Genomic DNA, 26,666 nt, shown 5'->3' with positions numbered 1-26,666 from the left:
TGAGGCCAAGCCAGGAGCGCATTGAATATTGCTCTTAGTTCCAAAATGTTTATTGGGAGAAGCGACTATTCCCGAGACCATAGGCCCTGAGCTTTCAGGGAGTCCCAGACCGCGCCCCACCCCAAGAGGCTGGCGTCGGTCGTAACGATGACCCACTCCGGTCTGCGGAAACTCATTCCCTGAGACAGGTGATCCTGGGTCAACCACCAGAGAAGTGAGTCCCTGGTTACCTGGTCTACTTGAATTTGGGGGGACAAGTCTGTATAGTCCCCATTCCACTGATTGAGCATGCACATCTGTAATGGTCTTAGATGAATTCGAGCAAAAGGAACCACGTCCATTGCTGCGACCATTAGTCCTATTACTTCCATGCATTGAGCTATGGAGGGTTGAGGAATAGAATGAAGAACTTGACAAGCGTTTAAAAGCTTTATCTTTCTGACTTCTGTCAGGAAGATCTTCATTTCCACAGAATCTATTATTGTTCCCAGAAAAGGAACCCTTGTGGACGGTGACAGTGAACTCTTTTCTATGTTCACCTTCCACCCGTGAGATCTGAGAAAAGCCAACACAATGTCTGTGTGGGCCCTTGCTTTTGAAAGAGACGACGCTTGGATTAGGATGTTGTCTAGATAAGGTGCTACAGCGATGCCCCTCGGCCTTAGGACCGCTAGAAGGGACCCTAGCACCTTTGTGAAAATTCTGGGAGCGGTGGCTAAACCGAATGGAAGAGCCACGAACTGGTAATGTTTGTCCAGAAAGGCGAACCTCAGGAACTGATGATGAGTTTTGTGGATTGGGATATGCAGATACGCATCCTTTAGATCCACGGAAGTCAAATATTGACCCTGCTGGATTGTCGGCAAGATTGTCCGAATGGTTTCCATTTTGAAGGATGGAACTCTGAGGAACTTGTTTAATATCTTTAAATCCAGAATTGGCCTGAAAGTTCCCTCTTTTTTGGCAACCACAAACAGGTTTGAGTAAAAACCTAGACCTTGTTCCCCGGAGGGGACTGGGTTTATCACTCCCATCTTTGATGGGTCTCTTACACAATGTAAGAATGCCTGTTTCTTTATCTGGTCTGAAGATAAGCGAGACAGGTGGAACCTTCCCCTTGGAGGAAGTCCCTTGAACTCTAGCAGGTATCCCTTGGAGACTATCTCTAGTGCCCAGGGATCCGGAACATCTCTTGCCCAAGCCTGAGCGAAGAGAGATAGTCTGCCCCCTACCAGATCCGGTCCCGGATCGGGGGCTACCCCTTCATGCTGTCTTGGTAGCAGCAGCAGGTTTCTTGGTCTGTTTACCCTTGTTCCAGCCTTGCATGGGCTTCCAAGCGGGTTTGGGCTGGGCCGCGTTACCTTCTTGTCTAGCGGCAGTGGAGTTATTAGCCGGTCCGTTCCTGAAATTGCGAAAGGAACGAAAATTAGACTTGTTCTTAGCCTTAAAAGGCCTATCCTGTGGGAGGGCATGGCCCTTACCCCCAGTGATGTCTGAAATAATTTCCTTCAATTCCGGCCCAAAAAGGGTCTTACCCTTGAAAGGAATATTAAGTAACTTAGTCTTGGACGACACATCTCCCGACCAGGATTTTAGCCAAAGCGCCCTCCGCGCTACTATAGCAAAACCTGAGTTTTTCGCCGCCAATTTCGTTATTTGAAAGGCGGCATCCAATATAAAGGAATTAGCTAATTTTAATGCGTGAATTCTGTCCATGACTTCTTCATAGGAAGTCTCTTTCTGGAGCGACCTTTCTAGTTCCTCGAACCAAAAGGACGCCGCTGAAGTGACAGTAATAACACACGTAGCTGGTTGAAGGATGAACCCTTGCTGAACAAAAATCTTTTTAAGCAATCCTTCCAATTTTTTATCCATAGGATCTTTGAAAGCGCAGCTGTCCTCTATAGGAATAGTGGTGCGCTTCGCTAGTGTTGAAACAGCTCCCTCAACCTTCGGGACCGTCTGCCATGCGTCCCTTCTAGGGTCTACTATGGGAAACATTTTCTTAAATATAGGAGGTGGGGCAAAGGGTACACCTGGCTTCTCCCACTCCTTTTCCACTATGTTCGCTACCCTTTTGGGTATTGGAAAGGCGTCGTCGTGCACTGGGACCTCTAAAAATTTGTCCAATTTGCACAACTTCTCTGGTACTACCATAGAATCACAGTCATCCAGAGTAGCTAATACCTCCTTTAGCAAAGCGCGGAGATGTTCTAGCTTAAACTTAAATGCTACTATATCAGGTTCTGCCTGTTGAGAAATTTTTCCTGAGTCTGAAATTTCACCCTCAGACAGCCCTTCCCTCACAGCCAATTCTGATTGATGTGAGGGTAAAATAGATAAAGCATCGTCAGCGTCTGATTGTTCATCCCTTTTATCTGTATTTAAAACTGAACAATCACGCTTTCTCTGAAATGCTGGCAGTTTGGATAAAAGATTTGCTATAGAATTATCCACTACTGGTGTTAATTGTTGCATAGAAATAAGCACTGGCGCGCTAGGTGTCGCCTGCGTGGGCAAAGCTGGTGTAGACACAGAAGGAGAGGATGTAGAACTATCCCCACTACCTTCATTAGATAAATCATCTTGGGCAACATTATGAAATGTAACAGAGCTGTCCTCATTTTGTTTGGACGCTATGGCACAATTATCACAAACACTCGAAGGGGGAACCACATTTGTCTCTACACACACAGAACATAGGTTATCTGATGGCACAGACATGTTAAACAGATTTAGGCAGGCAAACAATGCAATAAAAACGATTTTAAACAAAAACGTTACTGTCTCTTTAAATAATAAAATGACACACTTTATTTCTGAATGTTCAAAAAACTATGAAGGCAATATCCGATTTTTCTGAAATTTGGACCCCAGTGTCTTAATGCTTAGAAAGTATTGCACAGCAAATATGGAGACTCTAGCTCTTAAAACAAGCAAACCGGAGCTAAATGTTGGATTTAACCGTTTTTATACACCACAATCCCAGCTACAGCATGCTGTAGCTTTTTACCTTCCTTAGGGGTCAACCATCCACAGAAATAAGCCTTCTGGAGTCACTTTCTGAGCCACAGGACCCTCTCACATAAAACTGCATGCACTGCCTTAAAATCTACTGCGTAGCTGAAGTGCTAAAATGAGGCCTCCTCCCTCAGTACACTAGAGTGAAGGGGCCTTCCTGACTAGATTTAGGTGTCTAAAGCAAGCCAGATCAATAAAAAACGTCCCCAAGTGTAAATGAGTTTATAAAACATTTCAATTGCCATCATATTGTAATAAAAACCAATCGATTTGGCCCCTAACAGTGTCTACCAGCATAAAAATCAAAAAGGGGAAACCTGTTATCTTTTTTACTGAGGTGAAAGAAAAATGGCTTACCGTTTTCCCTGAGGGGAAAAATGACTGTCATCTAGCATTAGCCTGTGTTCTTAGAAGGAGACTAGTCATACCTGAAGCAGATGAGTCTGCAAACTGTTACCCCCAACTGAAGTTCTCTGGTTTCAACAGTCCTGCGTGGTAACAGTAATGGATTTTAGTTACTTGTGCTAAAATCATAGCCCTCTTAAACAGAAATCTTCATCACTTTTCTGTTGTAGAGTAAATAGTACAAGCCAGCACTATTTTAAAATAACAAACTCTTGATAGAAGAATAAAAAACTACAACTAACACCAAAAACTCCTCACCATCCCCGTGGAGATGCTACTTGTTTCGAGCGGCAAGGAGAATGACTGGGGGGCAGAGCCAGAGGGGGAGCTATATGGACAGCTCTTGCTGTGTGCTCTCCTTGCCTTTCACTGTGGGGGAGAATATTTCCCAGAAGTAATGGATGACGCCGTGGACCGGACACACCAATGTTGGAGAAAACTAAATAGCAGTGGCTAGCCTTGTCTTCTTCAGTAACGAGTCTAGATTGGCACAAAGTTTGGCTATTGAAAGGCAGCTGCAACAAACAGGGTGTTATTGTATTAAACATTTTAAAATTTACCTAGTATGTTAATTTATTGCAAGACAGTGGGAAAAACTTATAATTACTGGAATTACAAGGTGTGTTATGTACCTTAAGTTAAAGGGACATTAAACACTTTTGAGATTGTAATATAAAATGATAAATTGTGTATGTATATATATATATATATATATATATATATATATATATATATATATATATATATAAAGAGTCTGCAATAAATTTTTCATCATTTATTTCGTCCCCCTTTTCTGTAATTCTATTCTGAAATTGTGAGCTTTTCAGTTCCTGCTTGAAATGGATTGGCAGAACACTGCTATATTCCACACAGCCATTGGCTGCACACTCTAGTGACTTATTTAAAACTGTCCCTAACATGGCAACTCCCATTGTTTTATAGACACTAAACCTTTACACTTATTTTGTCAATATTTAAACACCTAATGAAACTTAAAAAAATACATCTACATGCTATTCTCACACTAATCTATTCTTTGAATGCATCATTCTATCTAGCATTTATTTAGTGTTTAATGTCCCTTTAATATCTCAGTTCAATGTCTGAGCAGGAAAAGACTTTGCAAATCAGTAGACGTATATTATTTGCAGTATGGGTCAATGAATAGAGAAACTCATGTTAGACCTGTTTTATCAGAAATATGAATTATATAAATTGAAAAAACAAAATGTATGCTTACCTGATAAATTTATTTATTTCCTGATATAGTGAGTCCACAACATCATCAATTACTGTTGGGAATATCACTCCTGGCCAGCAGGAGGAGGCAAAGAGCATGACAGCAAAGCTGTTAAGTATCACTTCCCTTCTCACAAACCCCAGTCATTCAACCGAAGGGAAATGGAAAAAAGGAATAATACGAAGGTGTAAAGGTGCCTGACGTTTAGTCAAAATAACCGTCTTAAAACAACGGGAGGGGTTGTGGACTCACCTATTTCTGGAAATAAATACATTTATCAGGTAAGCATAAATTTTGTTTTCTTTCCTAAGATATGGTGAGTCCACAACATCATCAATTACTGTTGGGAACCAATACCCAAGCTAAAGGACACAGATGACTAGGGAGGGGCAAGACAGGTAGACCTAAACAAAAGGCACCACCTCTTGAAGAACCTTGCTCCCAAAATAAACCTCAGCTGAGGCAAAATAAATCAAATTTAAAAAAATTGTAAAAAATATGCAGAGAAGACCAAAGTTGCAGTCTTGCAATCTTTTCCACAGAAGCTGCATTGTTGAAGGCCCAAAAAGAGGAAACAGCCCTCGTGGAATGAGCTGTAATTCCCTCAGGAGGCTGCTAACCAGTAGTCTCATAAGCAAGATTAATTATACCTCACAACCATAAAGAAGAAAAGTATCAGTAGCTTTTTGACCCTACGTTTCATGAGAAACACACAAACAGAGCAGAGGACTGGCGAAAAATCCTTAGTTGCCTGAATGAAGAATTTCAGAGCACACACAACATCCAGATTGTGCAACAAACGTTCCTTATGAGAAAAATGATAAGGACATAGAACAGCAATTACCTATCTGAAAGGAGGAGCAACAGGCTTAAACACAGGCCTGATTCTGACTAGGGCCTGACAAAAAAGAAAAAAATAGAACATCTGGCACATACGCCAGACGTTTGAGAAACAAATCCTTCTCCAGACCTTCCTGGATAAAGGACAAAATCCTAGGAATCCTGATCTGACTCCAAAAGTGGCCCTTGGATTCACACCAATAAAAATATATACGCTATACCCTATGGTAAGTCTTTCTACAACAGGTCTCTGAACCTGAATCAGGGTCACAATGACCGACTCAGAAAAACCACGCTTAGATAGGACTAGGCGTTCAATCTCCAAGCAATCAGCTTCAGAGAAACGAGATTCGGAAGAAGGAATGGAACCTGTGTTAGAAGGTCCTTCCTCAGAGACAACCTCCAAGGTGGAAGAGATGACATCTTCACTAGATCTATATACCAGTTCCTGCAAAGTCACGCAGGAGCTATTAGAATTACTGATGCTTTCTCCTGTTGGATATGAGCAATGACTCGTGGAAGGAGAGCAAACAGAGGAAATAGAAATGCTAGACTAAAATCCCAAGGAACCGCCAGAGCAACTTTCAGGGCAGTCTGCGGATCTCTTGACCTTGAACCCGAACCTTGGAAGCTTGGCGTTCTGCCGAGACGCCATCAGATCCAACTCCAGCCCCCCCTATTTGAGGGTTAACCTGGAGAACAAAAATGTTGTAAATAGATGTTCAAGGAGCGCCAAAACAGGAAGAGACAGATAAATTAGATAAATGTGTGGATAATTTATTATATTGGCAATTCTTATCGATCTAAACAATAGTAAATGCTTAAATATACAATACTAAAAATCATGGATCCATGATAAAAAAACAATATGATATACAAACAATAAAAACAAAATAATGTACAGATGAGTTAAAACTGGTACAAGACTTAAAACCAAGGTAAGCGGTTCAAACACTGGTATGTGGTTCAAACACTGATATCAATGTACATAGGTTAAAATGAACATATGAAGTCACATGGATATCAAATAAATTAAGTGGATGATTAGTCCATGATAATTGTCAGAACAGTGAATAAAAATTGGTCAATGAAAAAAAGGAACGTGAAAAATAGATGTATAAAAGTAAAAAATGATGAAAAAATGAAAAATTACAATTGTGGAAATGTGCACAAAAATTGTCACAAAAAATGTGAAAAGGTGACGCGTGGTCAAAAAATACACATAAAAATGTGTCAAAGTGCTGACATTGTCCAAGTTGATATGAAAAAGTCAAATTAATCCTCAAAACTACTTGATAATCTGTTCCAAAGTGAATCTGTGCACGTTGTGCGTGATGAAGAAGAATCAGTTAATATCCAGAGGTTTCCTCAAATAACCGTATCCTGTATACCTATAAATAAAAACAGTACATAGTGCAATATAGCTAAAATATACAATTAAATAATTGAAAAAGAGCTCACCATAAATGTGTCAACGCGTTTCGGCCCTATAGATGGGCCTTTCTCAAGACTATGTTATGGTTTGGTGAGAGTGCTCTTTAAATACTTCTAATAGCCAATGTTTGTGCTCCTAATTGGTGCCAAAATTACATGTATTAGACCCGGAACCGGAAGTTAAATTTCCTAATCTTTGCTTCCAGGTCATTTGGCAAAGAAAAGTAAAAATAAGGGTCTGTTACGTATCCTTATTAGGATGTGTGTTAAATGGTTTCACCTAAATTTATAACATATCACAAACTACCTGTTATATAAAATGTGGTCAATTTTCTCAGTTTTCACGAGACCTCCGCTATATGTATCTACCACCGGAACTGTGGTGTTCACAGAACCAGAATTGGAACCGGAAATGACGTAATTACGCGTCACTTCCGGTCTTATCAAACCGGATGTTTTGGCAAATTCATTTCCGTTTTCGGAGGCATCTGCAGTGACTAGCTAGATAGCGGTATATATCTCGACATATATGCAGGGGTATATGTGTATATAAACAGGTATAAAAATTGATAGAAAAACGGGTTGGTAAAAAGACTAATATTAAAAACTAATATCTAAAAAAGGTTTTAAAAGGTATTAAAATGGGTATTTAAAATTACGGATCAGAAATATGGTGATACAGTACATTGCGGTGAAATACAATACAATGGAAACAATACAATGCGAGAAACTCCTACTTTTATAGGCCAACAACAGAATAAACACGGAAATATTCCTAAGAGTGGTAGGTTGGACCTGATATTTTCTAGTTAAGGACCTAGGGCAGAAATACAAACGTACAATAAATATATCTTAAAAATAATTAAAATGATAAAATGATGTATATATGACACTGAGTCTAAACGTATATAACCTAAAGAAGGGAAAATTCAAGTCCTATTCTCAGATGTTCACTCTTAGAATGTGGATGAAAGATAGACAGCCTATGTGAGCTACCGCCCACTGAACAAAACCGAGCCACCTCCTTCATGGCTAAGGAACCCCAAGTTCCTCCCCACTGAGGAGATATTGTCCAACTGGAACCTGAAAAACTGGCTAAGGACAACTGAGAACAAACCCTCAGAGCATTGAAAATCGGTCTCAACTCCAAGATGTTGATGGGGAGAACAGACTCCTCTAGAGTCCAAAGTCCTTGCGTCCTTAAAGAATTCCAGACTGCTCCCCAGCCCGGCAGGCTGGCTTCCATTGGCACAATCACCCAGGAATGTCTACGGAAACATTTGCCCTGAGGCAGATATTCCCGAGAAAACCACCATGGAAAAGAGACTCTTAAAGTTGAACTAGATCTATCCTCTGATAGAGATCTGAATGGTCACCTCTCCATTGACTGTGCATGCATAACTGCAGCACTCTCAAAGGGACTTGAGAGAAGGAATGATGCCCATGGAACCATCAGACCAATTACCTCCATACATTGATCCATTGAAAAGAGAAGGGAAAATCAGCAGCAGCTGGATTCAAATTCCCAACCCTCTGGTTACAATTTGGCTAAGCTATCTACCGGACCACTCGAGATAGCTGTGGGCCGAACAGTAGACTGTAGAGAGAGGTAAGAGAAAGACCTCTGTTACAAATATTCTCATAGATAGAAGTCTATTAAGGACCCTAAAAAAAATCCCCCTTGTAGTTGGAACAAGGGAACTCTACTCCCAGATTCACTTCCCATCCATGGGAACGTAGAATAGACAAGATCTTTTGAAAGAGAGTTTTGTTCAAAGGAAGGATGACACCTGAACCATATATTGTCCAGGAGGAAACCCTTGCAATACCCCAAGACCTAAAATAGTCTTTCTAGGATGACAAATCTCAGAAACTGAGATCCCGGATAATGGGAACAAGAAGATACACATCCTTCAGGTCTATGTTCGTCATGAACAGACCCTCTTGAACCAAAGGAGAATGGATACTACTTTGAAGGACTGTACTCTGAGAAACTTGAGTAAATTCCTAGATCCCATTCCCTGACTGGAACTGGAACTATCATTCCCAGAGAGGAAGGTCTTGAACCCAGTTCAAGAAGCCTCTCAACATACCTAGACTGCAGAAACTTTAAAAAGGAGAATTCTGCCACTGGGAGAAAAACTTAGATTGCTACCCCCTGGACCAAGACTGGTTGGGATTCCAAAAGACTGGACTGTCCCATGCAGTAAGAGGGAAAGGAAGACTTTACTCTAGTATATTCCACTTGATGAGTGGTAGAAAAGACCCTTTTCCACCCGTAAAGTCAGAGGTTAATTCTGTCAGACCGGGTTCAAACAAGGTTTCACCCTTGTATGAAGCGCCAGAAGCTTGGACATGGAAGAAACATTAAATATAATACAAATATGGCCCTGGTTGTTACATGTCTTGGCTAGATTGGATATTGAACCTGCATTTGCAGTGTTAAAAAGCCTAGGCTGTGCCACTAAACCACAGGTAGGCTACTCAGCTGACCAAGATTTCAGCCACAACGCTAGCACAATAAGTCTAAGTAGACAGGGCATCACTCAAGATGATCAATTAACCTCCAGCTTCTTACCGTGGATTCGCAAAGGAGCAGCTATCCTCCATAGGGATTGAAGTTCTCTGAGCCATAGCAGAAATGCTAAGTTATGTACTTGAGATGCAAGAAGAATTGCAAGAAAGAAACAGGTTGCCCAACTCTATCACAACACACAAACATACACTGTTAAAAGTAGCTTAAACTCAGTACTATAGATCTCAGCCTTCTAAATAGTAATATTACAAAAATAATGATTGATACAATGTACTTCAATGGTATTGGTAAAAACCCCTCTTATAAGGTTATGCCATTGAATACTGTATCAAGTGAATGCATTAGCAGATTCTGAGATTTGCAATTGGTGAGAAAAATTGAGCTATCACTTACTATTGTGGTTACTGATGTACCTAATCCAATATCATGAATAAAATGATCACTCAACAATGGTCATGTGAGTGAATATACAATGAAATATTCAACTTCAGATATTTTATTATATGTATCAGTTCAAAAATAAAAAATATTTTTATCTCAATCAAACTGCAGCTCTCATTCACATATTTGCAATAGCAATAGCAAAGCTAAATAAGGTACATATCTTGTGCTTGTAAATAGTGGCTGTGATATAATATAGATTTGATATTTAAGTATCTTAGAATGTACAATAATACCAAGGCTGTAAATAGCCTATTCACAATTGTTTGTATATTCGATCACAATAATATCTATTACTGCTAAGTGGTTTAGTGCGTCTTTAATATAGCGAATATTATAAGTGCTGTAAATACAGCCAACAGTTTCTAATAGCTATCAGTACCAACGAATCCCACTGCTAAATCGTATCACAACACACACACCCTAAGTTGAAAAAAGTCCCTTCTATAGCGGGGACTTGTATGACTTTAATGCTAACTGCAGATACATTCAAATCAAATATTAGATTAGAGTACTGAGCAAGCGATTTTAAAAGAGAGGAGATACTATGACCTCGTTAGAGTGCCCCATTATGTGAAACGTGCGTCAGGGGCACTCTCACAAGGTTATAGTACCTCCTCTCTTTTAAAATCGCTTGCTCAGTACTCTAATCTAATATTTGATCCAAATGCATCTGCAGTTAGCATTAAAGTAATACAAGTTCCCGCTATAGAAGAGACTTTTTGCAACTTAGCGTGTGTGTGTGTTGTGATATGATTTAGCAGTAGGATTCGTCGGTACTGATAGCTATTAGAAACTGTTGGCTGTATTTACAGTACTAATAATATTCGCTATATTAAAGACGCACTAAATCACTTAGCTATAATAGATATTATTGTGATCGAATATACAAACAATTGTGAATAGGCTATTTCATGCCTTGGCATTATTGTACATTCTAAGATACTTAAATATCAAATCTATATTATATTACAGCCACTATTTACAAGCACAAGATATGTACCTTATTTAGCTTTGCTATTGCAAATATGTGAATGAGAGCTGCAGTTTGATTGAGATAAAAATATTTTTTATTTTTGATACATATAATAAAATATCTGAAGTTGAATATTTCTCATTGTATATTCACTCGCATGACCATTGTTGAGTGATCATTTTATTCATGATATTGGATTAGGTACATCAGTAACCACAATAGTAAGTGATAGCTCAATTGTTCTCACCAATTGCAAATCTCAGAATCTGCTAATGCATTCACTTGATACAGTATTCAAAGGCATAACCTTAAAAGAGGGGTATTTACCAATACCATTAGAGTACATTGTATCAATCATTATTTTTTGTAATATTACTATTTAGAAGGCTGAGATCTACAGTACTGAGTTTAAGGTACTTTTATTGTGTGTGTACAGAAGTCCGGCTGGACTCTGATTTAATGGCAAATTTTTGTAATAAAGTTATTTAGTATGTATGTGCCAATTTGAATGTAATTTTGTTTCCTTACATATATACTGATAGAGTTGGGCAACCTGTTTCTTTCTTGCAATTCTTCTTGCATCTCCAGTACATAACTGTATACTCATTGCCCACAACAGCTAATTTAAGCACTAATAAATCAACCCTTGAATTTTGATTATAAACACACTATCCCTCGCATCCCTACTTCCTTACCATAGTAGAAATGCTCCCTTCTACTTAAGGCATTGTGCATTTTAATGGAGTCAGTGACAGGCAAATCCTATAAAGGACGGGAGACAGGGAGAAAGGTATCCCTAGCTTCTCCTATTCCTGTGAAAATTTCCATAGTACGTCTAGAAACACTTCCTCAAAGGAAGGAACATCATGGTAATGATAAGTTTACTAAGCTTCCAAGGGTTGACAACGACAGGGTTATCGATGTCGTCCAAGTAGTCAAAACCTCCTTTAACAATACACAAAGTGTTCAAGCATACAGCTGAAGGATGTGACTTCAGCATCAGATGAAGGAAATATACTGTCCAGATCTGAGATTTCACCCTCAGAAACTACCGGCAAATCCTCCTCACCAGACTTAGGCGAGAGAGCTACCCAAGTAGCAGAATATGGAGAAGAAACCTTACTATCTGAAATGTAAAATGTCCTCTCGCGTTTTCTCTGTATGTAAGGAAAAAACAGATAAAGCTGCACATACTGCAGAGGATACCTGAGCTGCAAAATCTGTAGGCAAATAGACTCCTCCAGGAGATTGAGAGGAACTGCAGGGCACTGTATGTAACGCCATAGAGGCTTGGGGCGTTTGAGGAGAAAGCTGTGGCATTGCCTGAACAGCATCATCATGGGAGACATGAGGCTCAGAGTGCAACACCTAATCTGTATTACAGAAATGCCCAGACATTCGTTAAACTGTTTAAAAATTTTGTCCTGAGGGACATAATGCTCAAACACAAGAAAGACCTTTATTTTTGAAAGATCTATTCTAAATAAGAGGGACATAAATGTTTATACAAAAAACAATTTGGTCCACCAGCGCCAATACACAAATATTTTTAGTCTGGATTGGCACTCCTGGAAGTTCACCACTAAACCACAGTGGATATGATTAATATATAACATATTTATTAGATCCTTAACTTAAGGATTAACATAGGCACAGACACATAGAAGCGGCCATTTGGACCGCTGAACACAATGGGCATCATAAGAACAGTCTCCTGCTCTGTATCAGACCTGACTCACAACAACAGATTAGTAAATTAAAATTAAAATCTGTACTGTTACTTTAAAGGAAAAACATATCTTAATTGAAAGCTCATAGACACCTCTAGCGAATGGGAATTGACTCTGAGAGATTAAAGTTTCTCCAACATAGGTGTGTCCGGTCCACGGCGTCATCCTTACTTGTGGGATATTCTCTTCCCCAACAGGAAATGGCAAAGAGCCCAGCAAAGCTGGTCACATGATCCCTCCTAGGCTCCGCCTACCCCAGTCATTCTCTTTGCCGTTGTACAGGCAACATCTCCACGGAGATGGCTTAGAGTTTTTTAGTGTTTAACTGTAGTTTTTATTATTCAATCAAGAGTTTGTTATTTTGAAATAGTGCTGGTATGTACTATTTACTCAGAAACAGAAAAGAGATGAAGATTTCTGTTTGTATGAGGAAAATGATTTTAGCAACCGTCACTAAAATCCATGGCTGTTCCACACAGGACTGTTGAGAGCAATTAACTTCAGTTGGGGGAACAGTGAGCAGTCTCTTGCTGCTTGAGGTATGACACATTCTAACAAGACGATGTAATGCTGGAAGCTGTCATTTTCCCTATGGGATCCGGTAAGCCATGTTTATTACGATCGTAAATAAGGGCTTCACAAGGGCTTATTAAGACTGTAGACTTTTTCTGGGCTAAATCGATTCATTATTAACACATATTTAGCCTTGAGGAATCATTTTATTTGGGTATTTTGATATAATAATATCGGCAGGCACTGTTTTAGACACCTTATTCTTTAGGGGCTTTCCCAAAGCATAGGCAGAGCCTCATTTTCGCGCCGGTGTTGCGCACTTGTTTTTGAGAGGCATGGCATGCAGTCGCATGTGAGAGGAGCTCTGATACTTAGAAAAGACTTTCTGAAGGCGTCATTTGGTATCGTATTCCCCTTTGGGCTTGGTTGGGTCTCAGCAAAGCAGATACCAGGGACTGTAAAGGGGTTAAAGTTCAAAACGGCTCCGGTTCCGTTATTTTAAGGGTTAAAGCTTCCAAATTTGGTGTGCAATACTTTTAAGGCTTTAAGACACTGTGGTGAAAATTTGGTGAATTTTGAACAATTCCTTCATGTTTTTTCGCAATTGCAGTAATAAAGTGTGTTCAGTTTAAAATTTAAAGTGACAGTAACGGTTTTATTTTAAAACGTTTTTTGTACTTTGTTATCAAGTTTATGCCTGTTTAACATGTCTGAACTACCAGATAGACTGTGTTCTGAATGTGGGGAAGCCAGAATTCCTATTCATTTAAATAAATGTGATTTATGTGACAATGACAATGATGCCCAAGATGATTCCTCAAGTGAGGGGAGTAAGCATGGTACTGCATCATTCCCTCCTTCGTCTACACGAGTCTTGCCCACTCAGGAGGCCCCTAGTACATCTAGCGCGCCAATACTCCTTACTATGCAACAATTAACGGCTGTAATGGATAATTCTGTCAAAAACATTTTAGCCAAAATGAACACTTATCAGCGTAAGCGCGACTGCTCTGTTTTAGATACTGAAGAGCATGACGACGCTGATAATAATGTTTCTGAAGGGCCCCTAACCCAGTCTGATGGGGCCAGGGAGGTTTTGTCTGAGGGAGAAATTACTGATTCAGGGAACATTTCTCAACAAGCTGAACCTGATGTGATTACATTTAAATTTAAGTTGGAACATCTCCGCATTCTGCTTAAGGAGGTATTATCCACTCTGGATGATTGTGACAAGTTGGTCATCCCAGAGAAACTATGTAAAATGGACAAGTTCCTAGAGGTGCCGGGGCTCCCAGAAGCTTTTCCTATACCCAAGCGGGTGGCGGACATTGTTAATAAAGAATGGGAAAGGCCCGGTATTCCTTTCGTCCCTCCCCCCATATTTAAAAAATTGTTTCCTATGGTCGACCCCAGAAAGGACTTATGGCAGACAGTCCCCAAGGTCGAGGGAGCGGTTTCCACTTTAAACAAACGCACCACTATACCCATAGAGGATAGTTGTGCTTTCAAAGATCCTATGGATAAAAAATTAGAAGGTTTGCTTAAAAAGATGTTTGTTCAGCAGGGTTACCTTCTACAACCAATTTCATGCATTGTCCCTGTCGCTACAGCCGCATGTTTCTGGTTCGATGAGCTGATAAAGGCGGTCGATAGTGATTCTCCTCCTTATGAGGAGATTATGGACAGAATCAATGCTCTCAAATTGGCTAATTCTTTTACCCTAGACGCCACTTTGCAATTGGCTAGGTTAGCGGCTAAGAATTCTGGGTTTGCTATTGTGGCGCGCAGAGCGCTTTGGTTGAAATCTTGGTCGGCTGATGCGTCTTCCAAGAACAAGCTACTTAACATTCCTTTCAAGGGGAAAACGCTGTTTGGCCCTGACTTGAAAGAGATTATCTCTGATATCACTGGGGGTAAGGGCCACGCCCTTCCTCAGGATCGGCCTTTCAAGGCAAAAAATAAACCTAATTTTCGTCCCTTTCGTAGAAACGGACCAGCCCAAAGTGCTACGTCCTCTAAGCAAGAGGGTAATACTTCTCAAGCCAAGCCAGCTTGGAGACCAATGCAAGGCTGGAACAAGGGAAAGCAGGCCAAGAAACCTGCCACTGCTACCAAGACAGCATGAAATGTTGGCCCCCGATCCGGGACCGGATCTGGTGGGGGGCAGACTCTCTCTTCGCTCAGGCTTGGGCAAGAGATGTTCTGGATCCTTGGGCGCTAGAAATAGTCTCCCAAGGTTATCTTCTGGAATTCAAGGGGCTTCCCCCAAGGGGGAGGTTCCACAGGTCTCAGTTGTCTTCAGACCACATAAAAAGACAGGCATTCTTACATTGTGTAGAAGACCTGTTAAAAATGGGAGTGATTCATCCTGTTCCATTAAGAGAACAAGGGATGGGGTTCTACTCCAATCTGTTCATAGTTCCCAAAAAAGAGGGAACGTTCAGACCAATCTTAGATCTCAAGATCTTAAACAAGTTTCTCAAGGTTCCATCGTTCAGATGGAAACCATTCGAACTATTCTTCCTTCCATCCAGGAAGGTCAATTCATGACCACGGTGGATTTAAAGGATGCGTATCTACATATTCCTATCCACAAGGAACATCATCGGTTCCTAAGGTTCGCATTCCTGGACAAGCATTACCAGTTCGTGGCGCTTCCTTTCGGATTAGCCACTGCTCCAAGGATTTTCACAAAGGTACTAGGGTCCCTTCTAGCTGTGCTAAGACCAAGGGGCATTGCTGTAGTACCTTACTTGGACGACATTCTGATTCAAGCGTCGTCCCTTCCTCAAGCAAAGGCTCACACGGACATTGTCCTGGCCTTTCTCAGATCTCACGGATGGAAAGTGAACGTGGAAAAGAGTTCTCTATCTCCGTCAACAAGGGTTCCCTTCTTGGGAACAATAATAGACTCCTTAGAAATGAGGATATTTCTGACAGAGGCCAGAAAAACAAAACTTCTAGACTCTTGTCGGATACTTCATTCCGTTCCTCTTCCTTCCATAGCTCAGTGCATGGAAGTGATCGGGTTGATGGTAGCGGCAATGGACATAGTTCCTTTTGCGCGCATTCATCTAAGACCATTACAACTGTGCATGCTCAGTCAGTGGAATGGGGATTATACAGACTTGTCTCCGAAGATACAAGTAAATCAGAGGACCAGAGACTCACTCCGTTGGTGGCTGTCCCTGGACAACCTGTCACAAGGGATGACATTCAGCAGACCAGAGTGGGTCATTGTCACGACCGACGCCAGTCTGATGGGCTGGGGCGCGGTCTGGGGATCCCTGAAAGCTCAGGGTCTTTGGTCTCGGGAAGAATCTCTTCTACCGATAAATATTCTGGAACTGAGAGCGATATTCAATGCTCTCAAGGCTTGGCCTCAGCTAGCGAGGGCCAAGTTCATACGGTTTCAATCAGACAACATGACAACTGTTGCGTACATCAACCATCAGGGGGGAACAAGGAGTTCCCTAGCGATGGAAGAAGTGACCAAAATCATTCTATGGGCGGAGTCTCACTCCTGCCACCTATCTGCTATCCACATCCCAGGAGTGGAAAATTGGGAAGCGGATTTTCTGAGTCGTCAGACATTGCATCCGGGGGAGTGGGAACTCCATCCGGAAATCTTTGCCCAAGTCACTCAGCTGTGGGGCATTCCAGACATGGATCTGATGGCCTCTCGTCAGAACTTCAAAGTTCCTTGCTACGGGTCCAGATCCAGGGATCCCAAGGCGGCTCTAGTGGATGCACTAGTAGCACCTTGGACCTTCAAACTAGCTTATGTGTTCCCGCCGTTTCCTCTCATCCCCAGGCTGGTAGCCAGGATCAATCAGGAGAGGGCGTTGGTGATCTTGATAGCTCCTGCGTGGCCACGCAGGACTTGGTATGCAGATCTGGTGAATATGTCATCGGCTCCACCTTGGAAGCTACCTTTGAGACGAGACCTTCTTGTTCAGGGTCCGTTCGAACATCCGAACCTGGTTTCACTCCAGCTGACTGCTTGGAGATTGAACGCTTGATCTTATCGAAGCGAGGGTTCTCAGATTCTGTTATCGATACTCTTGTTCAGGCCAGAAAGCCTGTAACTAGAAAGATTTACCACAAAATTTGGAAAAAATATATCTGTTGGTGTGAATCTAAAGGATTCCCTTGGGACAAGGTTAAGATTCCTAAGATTCTATCCTTCCTTCAAGAAGGATTGGAAAAAGGATTATCTGCAAGTTCCCTGAAGGGACAGATTTCTGCCTTGTCTGTGTTTCTTCACAAAAAGCTGGCAGCTGTGCCAGATGTTCAAGCCTTTGTTCAGGCTCTGGTTAGAATTAAGCCTGTTTACAAACCTTTGACTCCTCCTTGGAGTCTCAATTTAGTTCTTTCAGTTCTTCAGGGGGTTCCGTTTGAACCCTTACATTCCGTTGATATTAAGTTATTATCTTGGAAGGTTTTGTTTTTAGTTGCAATTTCTTCTGCTAGAAGAGTTTCAGAATTATCTGCTCTGCAGTGTTCTCCTCCTTATCTGGTGTTCCATGCAGATAAGGTGGTTTTACGTACTAAACCTGGTTTTCTTCCAAAAGTTGTTTCTAACAAAAACATTAACCAGGAGATTATCGTACCTTCTCTGTGTCCGAAACCAGTTTCAAAGAAGGAACGTTTGTTGCACAATTTGGATGTTGTTCGTGCTCTAAAATTCTATTTAGATGCTACAAAGGATTTTAGACAAACATCTTCCTTGTTTGTTGTTTATTCCGGTAAAAGGAGAGGTCAAAAAGCAACTTCTACCTCTCTCTCTTTTTGGATTAAAAGCATCATCAGATTGGCTTACGAGACTGCCGGACGGCAGCCTCCCGAAAGAATCACAGCTCATTCCACTAGGGCTGTGGCTTCCACATGGGCCTTCAAGAACGAGGCTTCTGTTGATCAGATATGTAGGGCAGCGACTTGGTCTTCACTGCACACTTTTACCAAATTTTACAAGTTTGATACTTTTGCTTCTTCTGAGGCTATTTTTGGGAGAAAGGTTTTGCAAACCGTGGTGCCTTCCATTTAGGTGACCTGATTTGCTCCCTCCCTTCATCCGTGTCCTAAAGCTTTGGTATTGGTTCCCACAAGTAAGGATGACGCCGTGGACCGGACACACCTATGTTGGAGAAAACAGAATTTATGTTTACCTGATAAATTACTTTCTCCAACGGTGTGTCCGGTCCACGGCCCGCCCTGGTTTTTTTAATCAGGTCTGATAATTTATTTTCTTTAACTACAGTCACCACGGTACCATATGGTTTCTCCTATGCAAATATTCCTCCTTAACGTCGGTCGAATGACTGGGGTAGGCGGAGCCTAGGAGGGATCATGTGACTAGCTTTGCTGGGCTCTTTGCCATTTCCTGTTGGGGAAGAGAATATCCCACAAGTAAGGATGACGCCGTGGACCGGACACACCGTTGGAGAAAGTAATTTATCAGGTAAACATAAATTCTGTTTTTCAGTAAAAACCCTCACACTATATGCCTATATACCCTCAGCTAAACTGAGGTGCCTACCTGCCTCTTCTGACTTCAGCCATGATGAAGGCGACACACTGAAATGGCCGGCACTGCTCCGTATTTGGAGAGGAGGAAGTCATGTGATTAACTGTGCAACACCTTTTTCCCCTGAGAGACGCATCTTTCTCAAAAAAGTGCGCGAGAAAAGACTTAGCCCGCTCAGATTAAGCCCGCCCTCCGGCCACAGCGACACTGAGGGGAAGCACAGAGAATAGTTAAAAAAATAGAGCGGTATTTCAACCGCTCACGTGACAAAAACAGAATTTATGCTTACCTGATAAATTTCTTTCTCTTGTGATGTATCGAGTCCACGGATTCATCCATACTTGTGGGATATTCTCCTTCCCTACAGGAAGTGGCAGAGAGAGCACCCACAGCAGCGCTGTCTATATAGGTCCTCCCTTAGCTCCACCCCCCAGTCATTCGACCGAAGGCTAGGAAGAAAAAGGAGAAACTATAGGGTCAGTGGTGACTGAAGATTTTTAAATAAAAATATACTACCTGTCTTAAATAGACAGGGCGGGTCATGGACTCTATACATCACAAGAGAAAGAAATTTATTAGGTAAACATAAATTCTGTTTTTTCTTGTAAGATGTATCGAGTCCATGGATTCATCCATACTTGTGGGATACCAATACCAAAGCTTTAGGACACGGATGAAGGGAGGGACAAGACAGGTTCCTTAAACGGAAGGCACCACTGCTTGTTCTCTCAAAAATAGCCTCCGAAGAAGCAAAAGAATCGAATTTGTAAAATTTGGAAAAAGTATGAAGCGAAGACCAAGTCGCCACCTTACAAATCTGTTCAATAGAAGCCTCATTTTTAAAAGCCAATGTGGAAGCCACTGCTCTAGTAGAATGAGCAGTAATTCTTTCAGGAGGCTGCTGGCCAGCAGTCTCATAAGTCATACGGATGATGCTTTGCAGTCAAAAAGAAAGCGAGGTAGCCGTAGCCTTTTGACCTCTCCGCTTACCAGAATAGACAACAAACAATGAAGATGTTTGACGGAAATCTTTGTTTGCTTGTAAGTAGAACTTTAAAGCACAAACCACATCAAGATTGTGCAACAGACGTTCCTTCTTTGAAGAAGGATTAGGACACAGCGAAGGAACAACAATTTCCTGATTGATATTCCTATTAGAAACAACCTTAGGAAGGAATCCAGGTTTGGTACGTAAAACCACCTTATCTGCATGGAAAATAAGATAAGGTGAGTCACACTGTAAAGCAGATAACTCAGAAACTCTTTGAGCCGAAGAGATAGCTAGTAAAAACAAAACTTTCCAAGATAGAAGCTTAATATCTATGGAATGCATAGGTTCAAACGGAACCCCTTGAAGAACTTTAAGAACCAAGTTTAGACTCCATGGCGGAGCAGCAGGTGTAAATACAGGCTTGATCCTGACCAAGGCCTGACTAAACGCTTGAACGTCTGGGACATCTGCCAGACGTTTGTGTAAAAGAATAGACAAAGCAGATATTTGTCCCTTTAAGGAACTAGCTGATAATCCCTTCTCCAATCCTTCTTGGAGAAAAGACAAAATTCTAGGAATCCTAATCTTACTCCATGAGTAACCCTTGGATTCACACCAACAAAGATATTTGCGCCAAATCTTGATAGATTTTCCTGGTGACAGGCTTTCTAGCCTGAATCAGGGTATCAATGACTGACTCAGAGAAACCACGCTTTGATAGAATCAGGCGTTTAATCTCCAAGCAGTCATACGGAAAGAAATTAGATTTGGATGCTTGAACGGACCTTGGATTAGAAGGTCCTGCCTCATTGGCAGAGTCCACGGTGGAACAGATGACATGTCCACCAGGTCTGCATACCAAGTCCTGCGTGGCCACGCAGGCGCTATCAGAATCACCTTAGCTCTCTCCTGCTTGATTCTGGCAACCAGACGTGGGAGGAGAGGAAACGGTGGAAAAACATAAGCCAGATTGAAGGACCAGGGCACTGTTTGGGCATTGTTGCTGTGGATACACACATTGGTCGCTTTTGTTTGTTCTCAATCCATATAGATCTGCCTGCCGCTTTTGGAAGAAGGGAATTATTTCCTGACCACTCAGAGCCTATCGTTGTCGGCTGGGATTATATTGGACTATATCATTGATCCAACAGACTGTTTGTCCTAGCTCACATATTGTGGACTCATATATTGTGATATATTATACTTAATGAGGTGCCACTTTTCATTCTAATAATTTTAAAGTGATCAGTTTATTCAATTTTTATATGTTTTATTCAGTATATGGTCTGTTTAGGACCTAGTAGCGCCCTCTAGTGTTCTTGCACTATTTTTGAATCTATCAGTACCGCCTGGGGATCCCGGGACCTGGACCTGTAAGGCAGAAGTTTGGCGTTCTGTCGGGACGCCATCAGATACAATTCTGGTGTGCCCCATTGCTGAGTCAGCTGGGCAAATACCTTCCGGATGGAGCTCCCACTCTCCCGGATGAAAAGTCTGACGACTTAGGAAATCCGCCTCCTAGTTCTCTACCCCTGGGATATGGATTCCTGAGAGATGGCAAGAGTGATCCTCCGCCCATCGGATAATTTTGGTTACCTCCATCATCGCTAGAGAACTCTGTGTTCCTCCTGATGATTGATATAGGCTACAGTCGTGATGTTGTCCGACTGAAATCTGATGAATTTGGCCGCAACTAGCTGAGGCCACGCCTGAAGCGCATTGAATATCGCTCTCAGTACTAGAATGTTTATCGGGAGGAGAGATTCCTCCCGAGACCATAATCCCTGTGCTTTCAGGGATTTCCAGAATGCACCCCAGCCTAGCAGGCTGGCATCTGTCGTTACTATGAGCCACTCTGGCCTGCGGAAACATATTCCCTGAGACAGGTGGTCCTGAGACAACCACCAGAGAAGAGAATCTCTGGTCTCTTGGTCCAGATGCAGTTGAGGAGATAAATCTGCATAATCCCCATTCCACTGTTTGAGCATGCATAGTTGCAGTGGTCTGAGGTGTAGGCGGGCATAAGGAACTGTGTCCATTGCCGCTACCATAAGTCCGATTACCTCCAAACACTGAGCCACTGATGGCCGAGGAATGGAATGAAGAGCTCGGCAAGTGATTAAAAGTTTTGATTTTCTGACCTCCATCAGAAATATTTTCATTATTTCATTTTCATTAAAAAGTCTCAATCGACGCGTTTCATCAGCCTGATGAAACAGCCCCTGGCTGAGAAACGCGTCGCTTGAGACTTTTTAATGTTTTAATAAAGTAATTTTTACTACTTTTTAAACACTTGCTATTTTTGGATTCTCTTTGGATATTCCTGAGCCTCTTGAATCATCTTGAGGCCTCTGGTCTCCTGCTTGCCTCTGCGCTATGTCTGTTGGGTGACTTAATTGATCCCAGCCTGCTCTATTGGCATCAATGGAGATGCCACAACAAATGTGAGTGCAATATTTAACTCCTTGTGACATTCAAATCTTGGTTAAACAGTACTAGGCCATATAGGCACTCTTTGTCTCTTATATATTTTCACTACAGACTCTACATTAATCTTAGGAGGCCGGTCTTCTGGGTGACTGTTATAGATCCCAGACTGCTCTTACAGCACCACTTGAAGTGCTTCAACACATGTGAGTGTAATTGCTGTATACTACAAACATTCTCTTTGTTCCAACAATATTGGGGCATGTGGCGCATCTGTTTCTCCTATCTTTTTTAGGCTAGTAATGTAACAAGCAATCTTGGAAAACACTTTAAAGTCAAAGTAAATAACACTTTAAACAAAAACGGTACTGTGCCTTTAAGAGAAAAAAAGCTGCACAAACTCTGCAAAACAGTGTAAAAAAGCAGTAAACACAACAAAATTTTTACAGTAACATCATAAAGCCTTAGTAACTTTGCACAACTATGCAAATGAACAATTAACCCCTTAAAGGATTACTTTCTGTTATAATTTTTAAGCTAAACAACTAACATATTAAAGTTAATAAACATTAATTAAAACCTACTGACCTATATTTTCTCCAAAACAAAGTTTCATAACGTTCGAAAAGTTATATCTTTTATTCGCCGATGATGTCACGTTATCCTGCCCACTATTTTCAGCACTGCGTGTTCAAAATACTTAAACCAATAACTTTGTGTTTAAAGCGCCATTTTGAAACCTAGGTATTGTAAACGGATTGGTACAGAGCAAAGGATACCCACGGAGTGGGTTTGGAAAACAATTAAATTTGCAGACAAGATTTCTGATATACGGTAGAGATATGTTAATGAAATGCTATTGATAAAAAGTGTATTTGGGGTAGTTAGTTAGTAACAGGCATAGAAAATATTTACTTACAGTGGCCCTTTAATGTTAAAACCGGATTGAAAAAACTTCAAAACCGGTAAATAAACGTTCAGCACCTTGCCACAGCTCTGCTGTGGCGCCTACCTGCCCTTTAGGAACGATTTGTGGGGGAAAAAACCTCTTTACAGCCCTCAAATACAACAGGAATCTCTGGAGAAGTAGCTGGATGCTTCTGAGGTAAATAAACTGTGCAACTGAAAATAGGCCCCTCCCACCTCACTCGAAGGTATGGGGCCTAAAAAACACCACAGAGTGTTTCTTAAACTAGCCATGTGGGTTAATAAACCTTAAACAAGCCACAAAGACCCCTTAAAGTCCCTCAAAAAACGTTTTATTTGTAACTAAACCAAAACGTTTTTTCCTATTAGTGTCACCAGTAACTATGAGCCCTTTATACAAGCTTGGATTCCTCTTTTACTGAATACAGCTTACCTTTCCCTCATGGGGATATTGCCAGCCTTTTCTAGAAATAACACAGTCTGTCTAGAAAAAATAGACTGAACATACCTTAATGCAGTTTAGCCTGCAAACTGTTCCCCCAACTGAAGTTTTCCTGTACTCTTCAGCCCTTGTGAGAACAACAGTGGATCTTAGTTACAAAATGCTAAGATCATCATCCTCCTTGCAGAAATCTTCATCCCTTTTCTGCCAGAGAGTAAATAGTACACACCGGTACCATTTAAAATAACAAACTTTTGCTTGAGAAAATAAAAACTAACATTTTTGTCACCACACTCACTTTGCCCTTCCTAGCAGTTAAGCAGGCCGAGAGAATGACTGGGGGGTGGGGCTAAGGGAGGAGCTATATAGACAGCTCTGCTGTGGGTGCTCTCTCTGCCACTTCCTGTAGGGAAGGAGAAAATCCCACAAGTATGGATGAATCCGTGGACTCGATACATCTTACAAGAGAAAACGTTATCTCTTAAAACGGAGTGCTGCTACTAGTAACACCCATATGTTTTATCACAATCCCATAGGATAATAAAATTATTAGAGATATTCCTCTGAACATAATGAGCCTGGTAAAAAGAGGTTAACTAATTCATTACAATAAGAAGGGTTATCCAATTAGTCTCCATACCACATACATATGGTGCCCGCATTCTGCCATAAATCAATCCTGCTAAGGATCTATTTGTCCCCTTAAGCTGCAGGAATTTTTATCTTTAAAGTGCTAGTGTCCTACCATGAAGACAGAAAGTACTTACCTGCAATCTAGCCCTCCGGCAGTGAGATGACTCACACGGTGTGAAAGGACGCCACTACTTACAGAGACTTGTGGAAAAAGAAAGAACACAGTAAACCGACTCTGGCTTTCTATATTAGGGCAGCAATAAGTTAGGAAAATGCAGTGAGGCCCACCTCACAAGTTCCTAACTGCTTTAAAGCCACCACTACCCTACTGAAGAAATTAACATGGACTACGGCTATACCCAATCCTTGAAAAAGGGAAAGAACAGAGTAAACCTACTCTGGCTTTCTATACTAAAAAAAATCTTGCTTGAAGCAAAGGAAATCCAATTTTCTTCAGACACCAAAAACTTCACCACCTCCATGCACCAAGGCAAAGAGAATGACTGGGTTTGTGGGAAGGGAAGTGATACTTAACAGCTTTGCTGTGGTGCTCTTTGCCTCCTCCTGCTGGCCAGGAGTGATATTCCCAACAGTAATTGATGACATTGTGGACTCACCATATCTTAGGAAAGAAACTTAGTTTGTGTATGTCACAACTGTAAGCACTGACATATATATTCAATGAGCATCAAGGAAATTGGTGAATTACCTTATGTGAAGCAGAGAATTCTTTAGTCCAACAATGTAAAAGAGGACATTGGCTGCAGTGTTGCTGTTGATACTGTTAATTGCAGCTATAGCAGCTCCCATTCTGCCCGCAGCAGCACAAATAACAATAGGAATTACGTCCTCCTCTGTTTCAGCAACTGAGAATGATACTGAATACATGCAGATTGGTTATTTTTACAAAAAGCATTTGGTTTTTTTTCTATTACCAGTTTTATCAATATCTTATGGCACAGACTTATTTGTAAGAGATAGAAAGAGAGAACAAGCGTTAGCGGGCCAGATTACAAGTGCGCAAACACTGCCAGAAGTATGCTTTTAACATGCCTGGGTTAGAGCACGTATTACAAGTTGAAAGTAGCTTTTTTTGCGCACAAGCAAAAGTCGGCACACTATCTTCAGGACTATTATGACCGCGACTTAAAGGGTCATGAAACCCCCATTTTTTCTGTTAGGGTTTAGATAAAGCATACAATTTTAAACAATTTTCTCATATACTTCTATTAACAATTTTGCTTTATTCTTTTAGTATCCTTTCTTGAAGGAGTAGCAATGCACTACTGGGAACTAGCTGAACACATCGGAAAGCCAATCACAAGAGGCATATTTGTGCAGCCACCAATTAGAAGCTAGCTTCCAGTTCCTGAGCCTATCTAGATAAACTTTTCAACAAAGATACCAAGAGAATAAAGCAAATTAGATATAAGAAGACAATTGGAAAGTTGTTTAAAAATATGTGTTAAACCTACAGTGTTAACCCGAAGGTAGTTATGACATTTTATATTCCAATGTTCTTCATATAGAAGAAAATGTTCTATTTCTTTATATATATATATATATATATATATATATATATATATATATATATATATATATATATATATATATATATATATCCTATTTCACTAGGGCTAAAGCACTCCAACTTCCACGCTGCGTGCAAGGCAGCCGTTTTTCTTGCCCAGGGTGCATACAATGAGTCATGAAAAGTATCCGCAGTAATAGTGTAATAGTAGCACTCACTGGGTCTTTAAACATAAAATCCTTTATTGATTCTCCTGTAACGTTTCGGGGTTACCCCCTTTCCTCAGACAGCTTTACAAAACAAACAGTGCATTACTTACTTTTAAACCCTCCACCATTAGGACTCCGTCCTCGCCGCTGCCGGTGGCGTACCGGATATGACGTCACGTCTCAATCCGTACGGCCTGCGTGTGATTGTCGTCAGTGGTTACCGGGACGCCACTCAAGCAAACAGCTGACAGGAGGCAGTCGCTATGTGCTGCATTAAAAACAAATGTAAAAAAACAAGTGTAAAGAACATATGGAACATTAGGGCATTATCATTATAAATCGATATTTATTATACTTAAATCATATATAATCCATCCATAATGATCCCACAATACCTTATCACCGGCCATATTAAATGCTGAAAAAGATAACAAATTACTTAGGCTTTCACTGCTATTTATATCAAACAAAAGAGAGGTGGGAGAAAGAGCACAAAAGAGAGGGGGAGAGAGAGCACAAAAGAGAGGTGGAGAGAGAGAGCACAAAGTAGAGGTGGGAGAGAGCACAAAAGAAAGGGGTGGGAGAGCACAAAAGAGAGGGGGAGAGAGAGCACAAAAGAGAAGGGGGGAGGGAGAGCACAAAAGATAGGGGGGGGAGAGAGAGCACAAAAGAGAGGGGAGAGAGAGAGCACAAAAGAGAGGGGAGAGAGAGAGCATAAAAGCGAGAGGGGGGGGGGAGAGAGCACAAAAGAGAGGGGGGAGAGAGAGAGCACAAAAGAAAGGGGGGAGAGAGAGAGCACAAAAGAGAGGGGAGAGAGAGCACAAAAGAGAGTGGGGGGAGAGA

General features: G+C 41.2%; 1 protein-coding gene across 1 annotated transcript in view; it reads right to left on the bottom strand.

Annotated features, from left to right (window-relative positions):
• GLT8D2 (glycosyltransferase 8 domain containing 2) overlaps window positions 1-26,666 on the bottom strand; it is a 369,196-nt gene that overhangs the window by 172,122 nt on the left and 170,408 nt on the right. Inside the window, exon 4 of the mRNA XM_053716966.1 lies at window positions 24,793-24,961. Coding sequence (XP_053572941.1) covers window positions 24,793-24,961 — 169 coding nt within the window. The remainder of the gene's footprint in view (window positions 1-24,792; window positions 24,962-26,666) is intronic.

The sequence above is a fragment of the Bombina bombina genome, chromosome 6, assembly GCF_027579735.1.
Source record: "Bombina bombina isolate aBomBom1 chromosome 6, aBomBom1.pri, whole genome shotgun sequence".
NCBI classification, from domain to species: domain Eukaryota; kingdom Metazoa; phylum Chordata; class Amphibia; order Anura; family Bombinatoridae; genus Bombina; species Bombina bombina.
The sequence above is the reverse complement of the archived record's forward strand: the minus strand, read 5'-3'. Positions and strand labels throughout refer to the sequence as shown.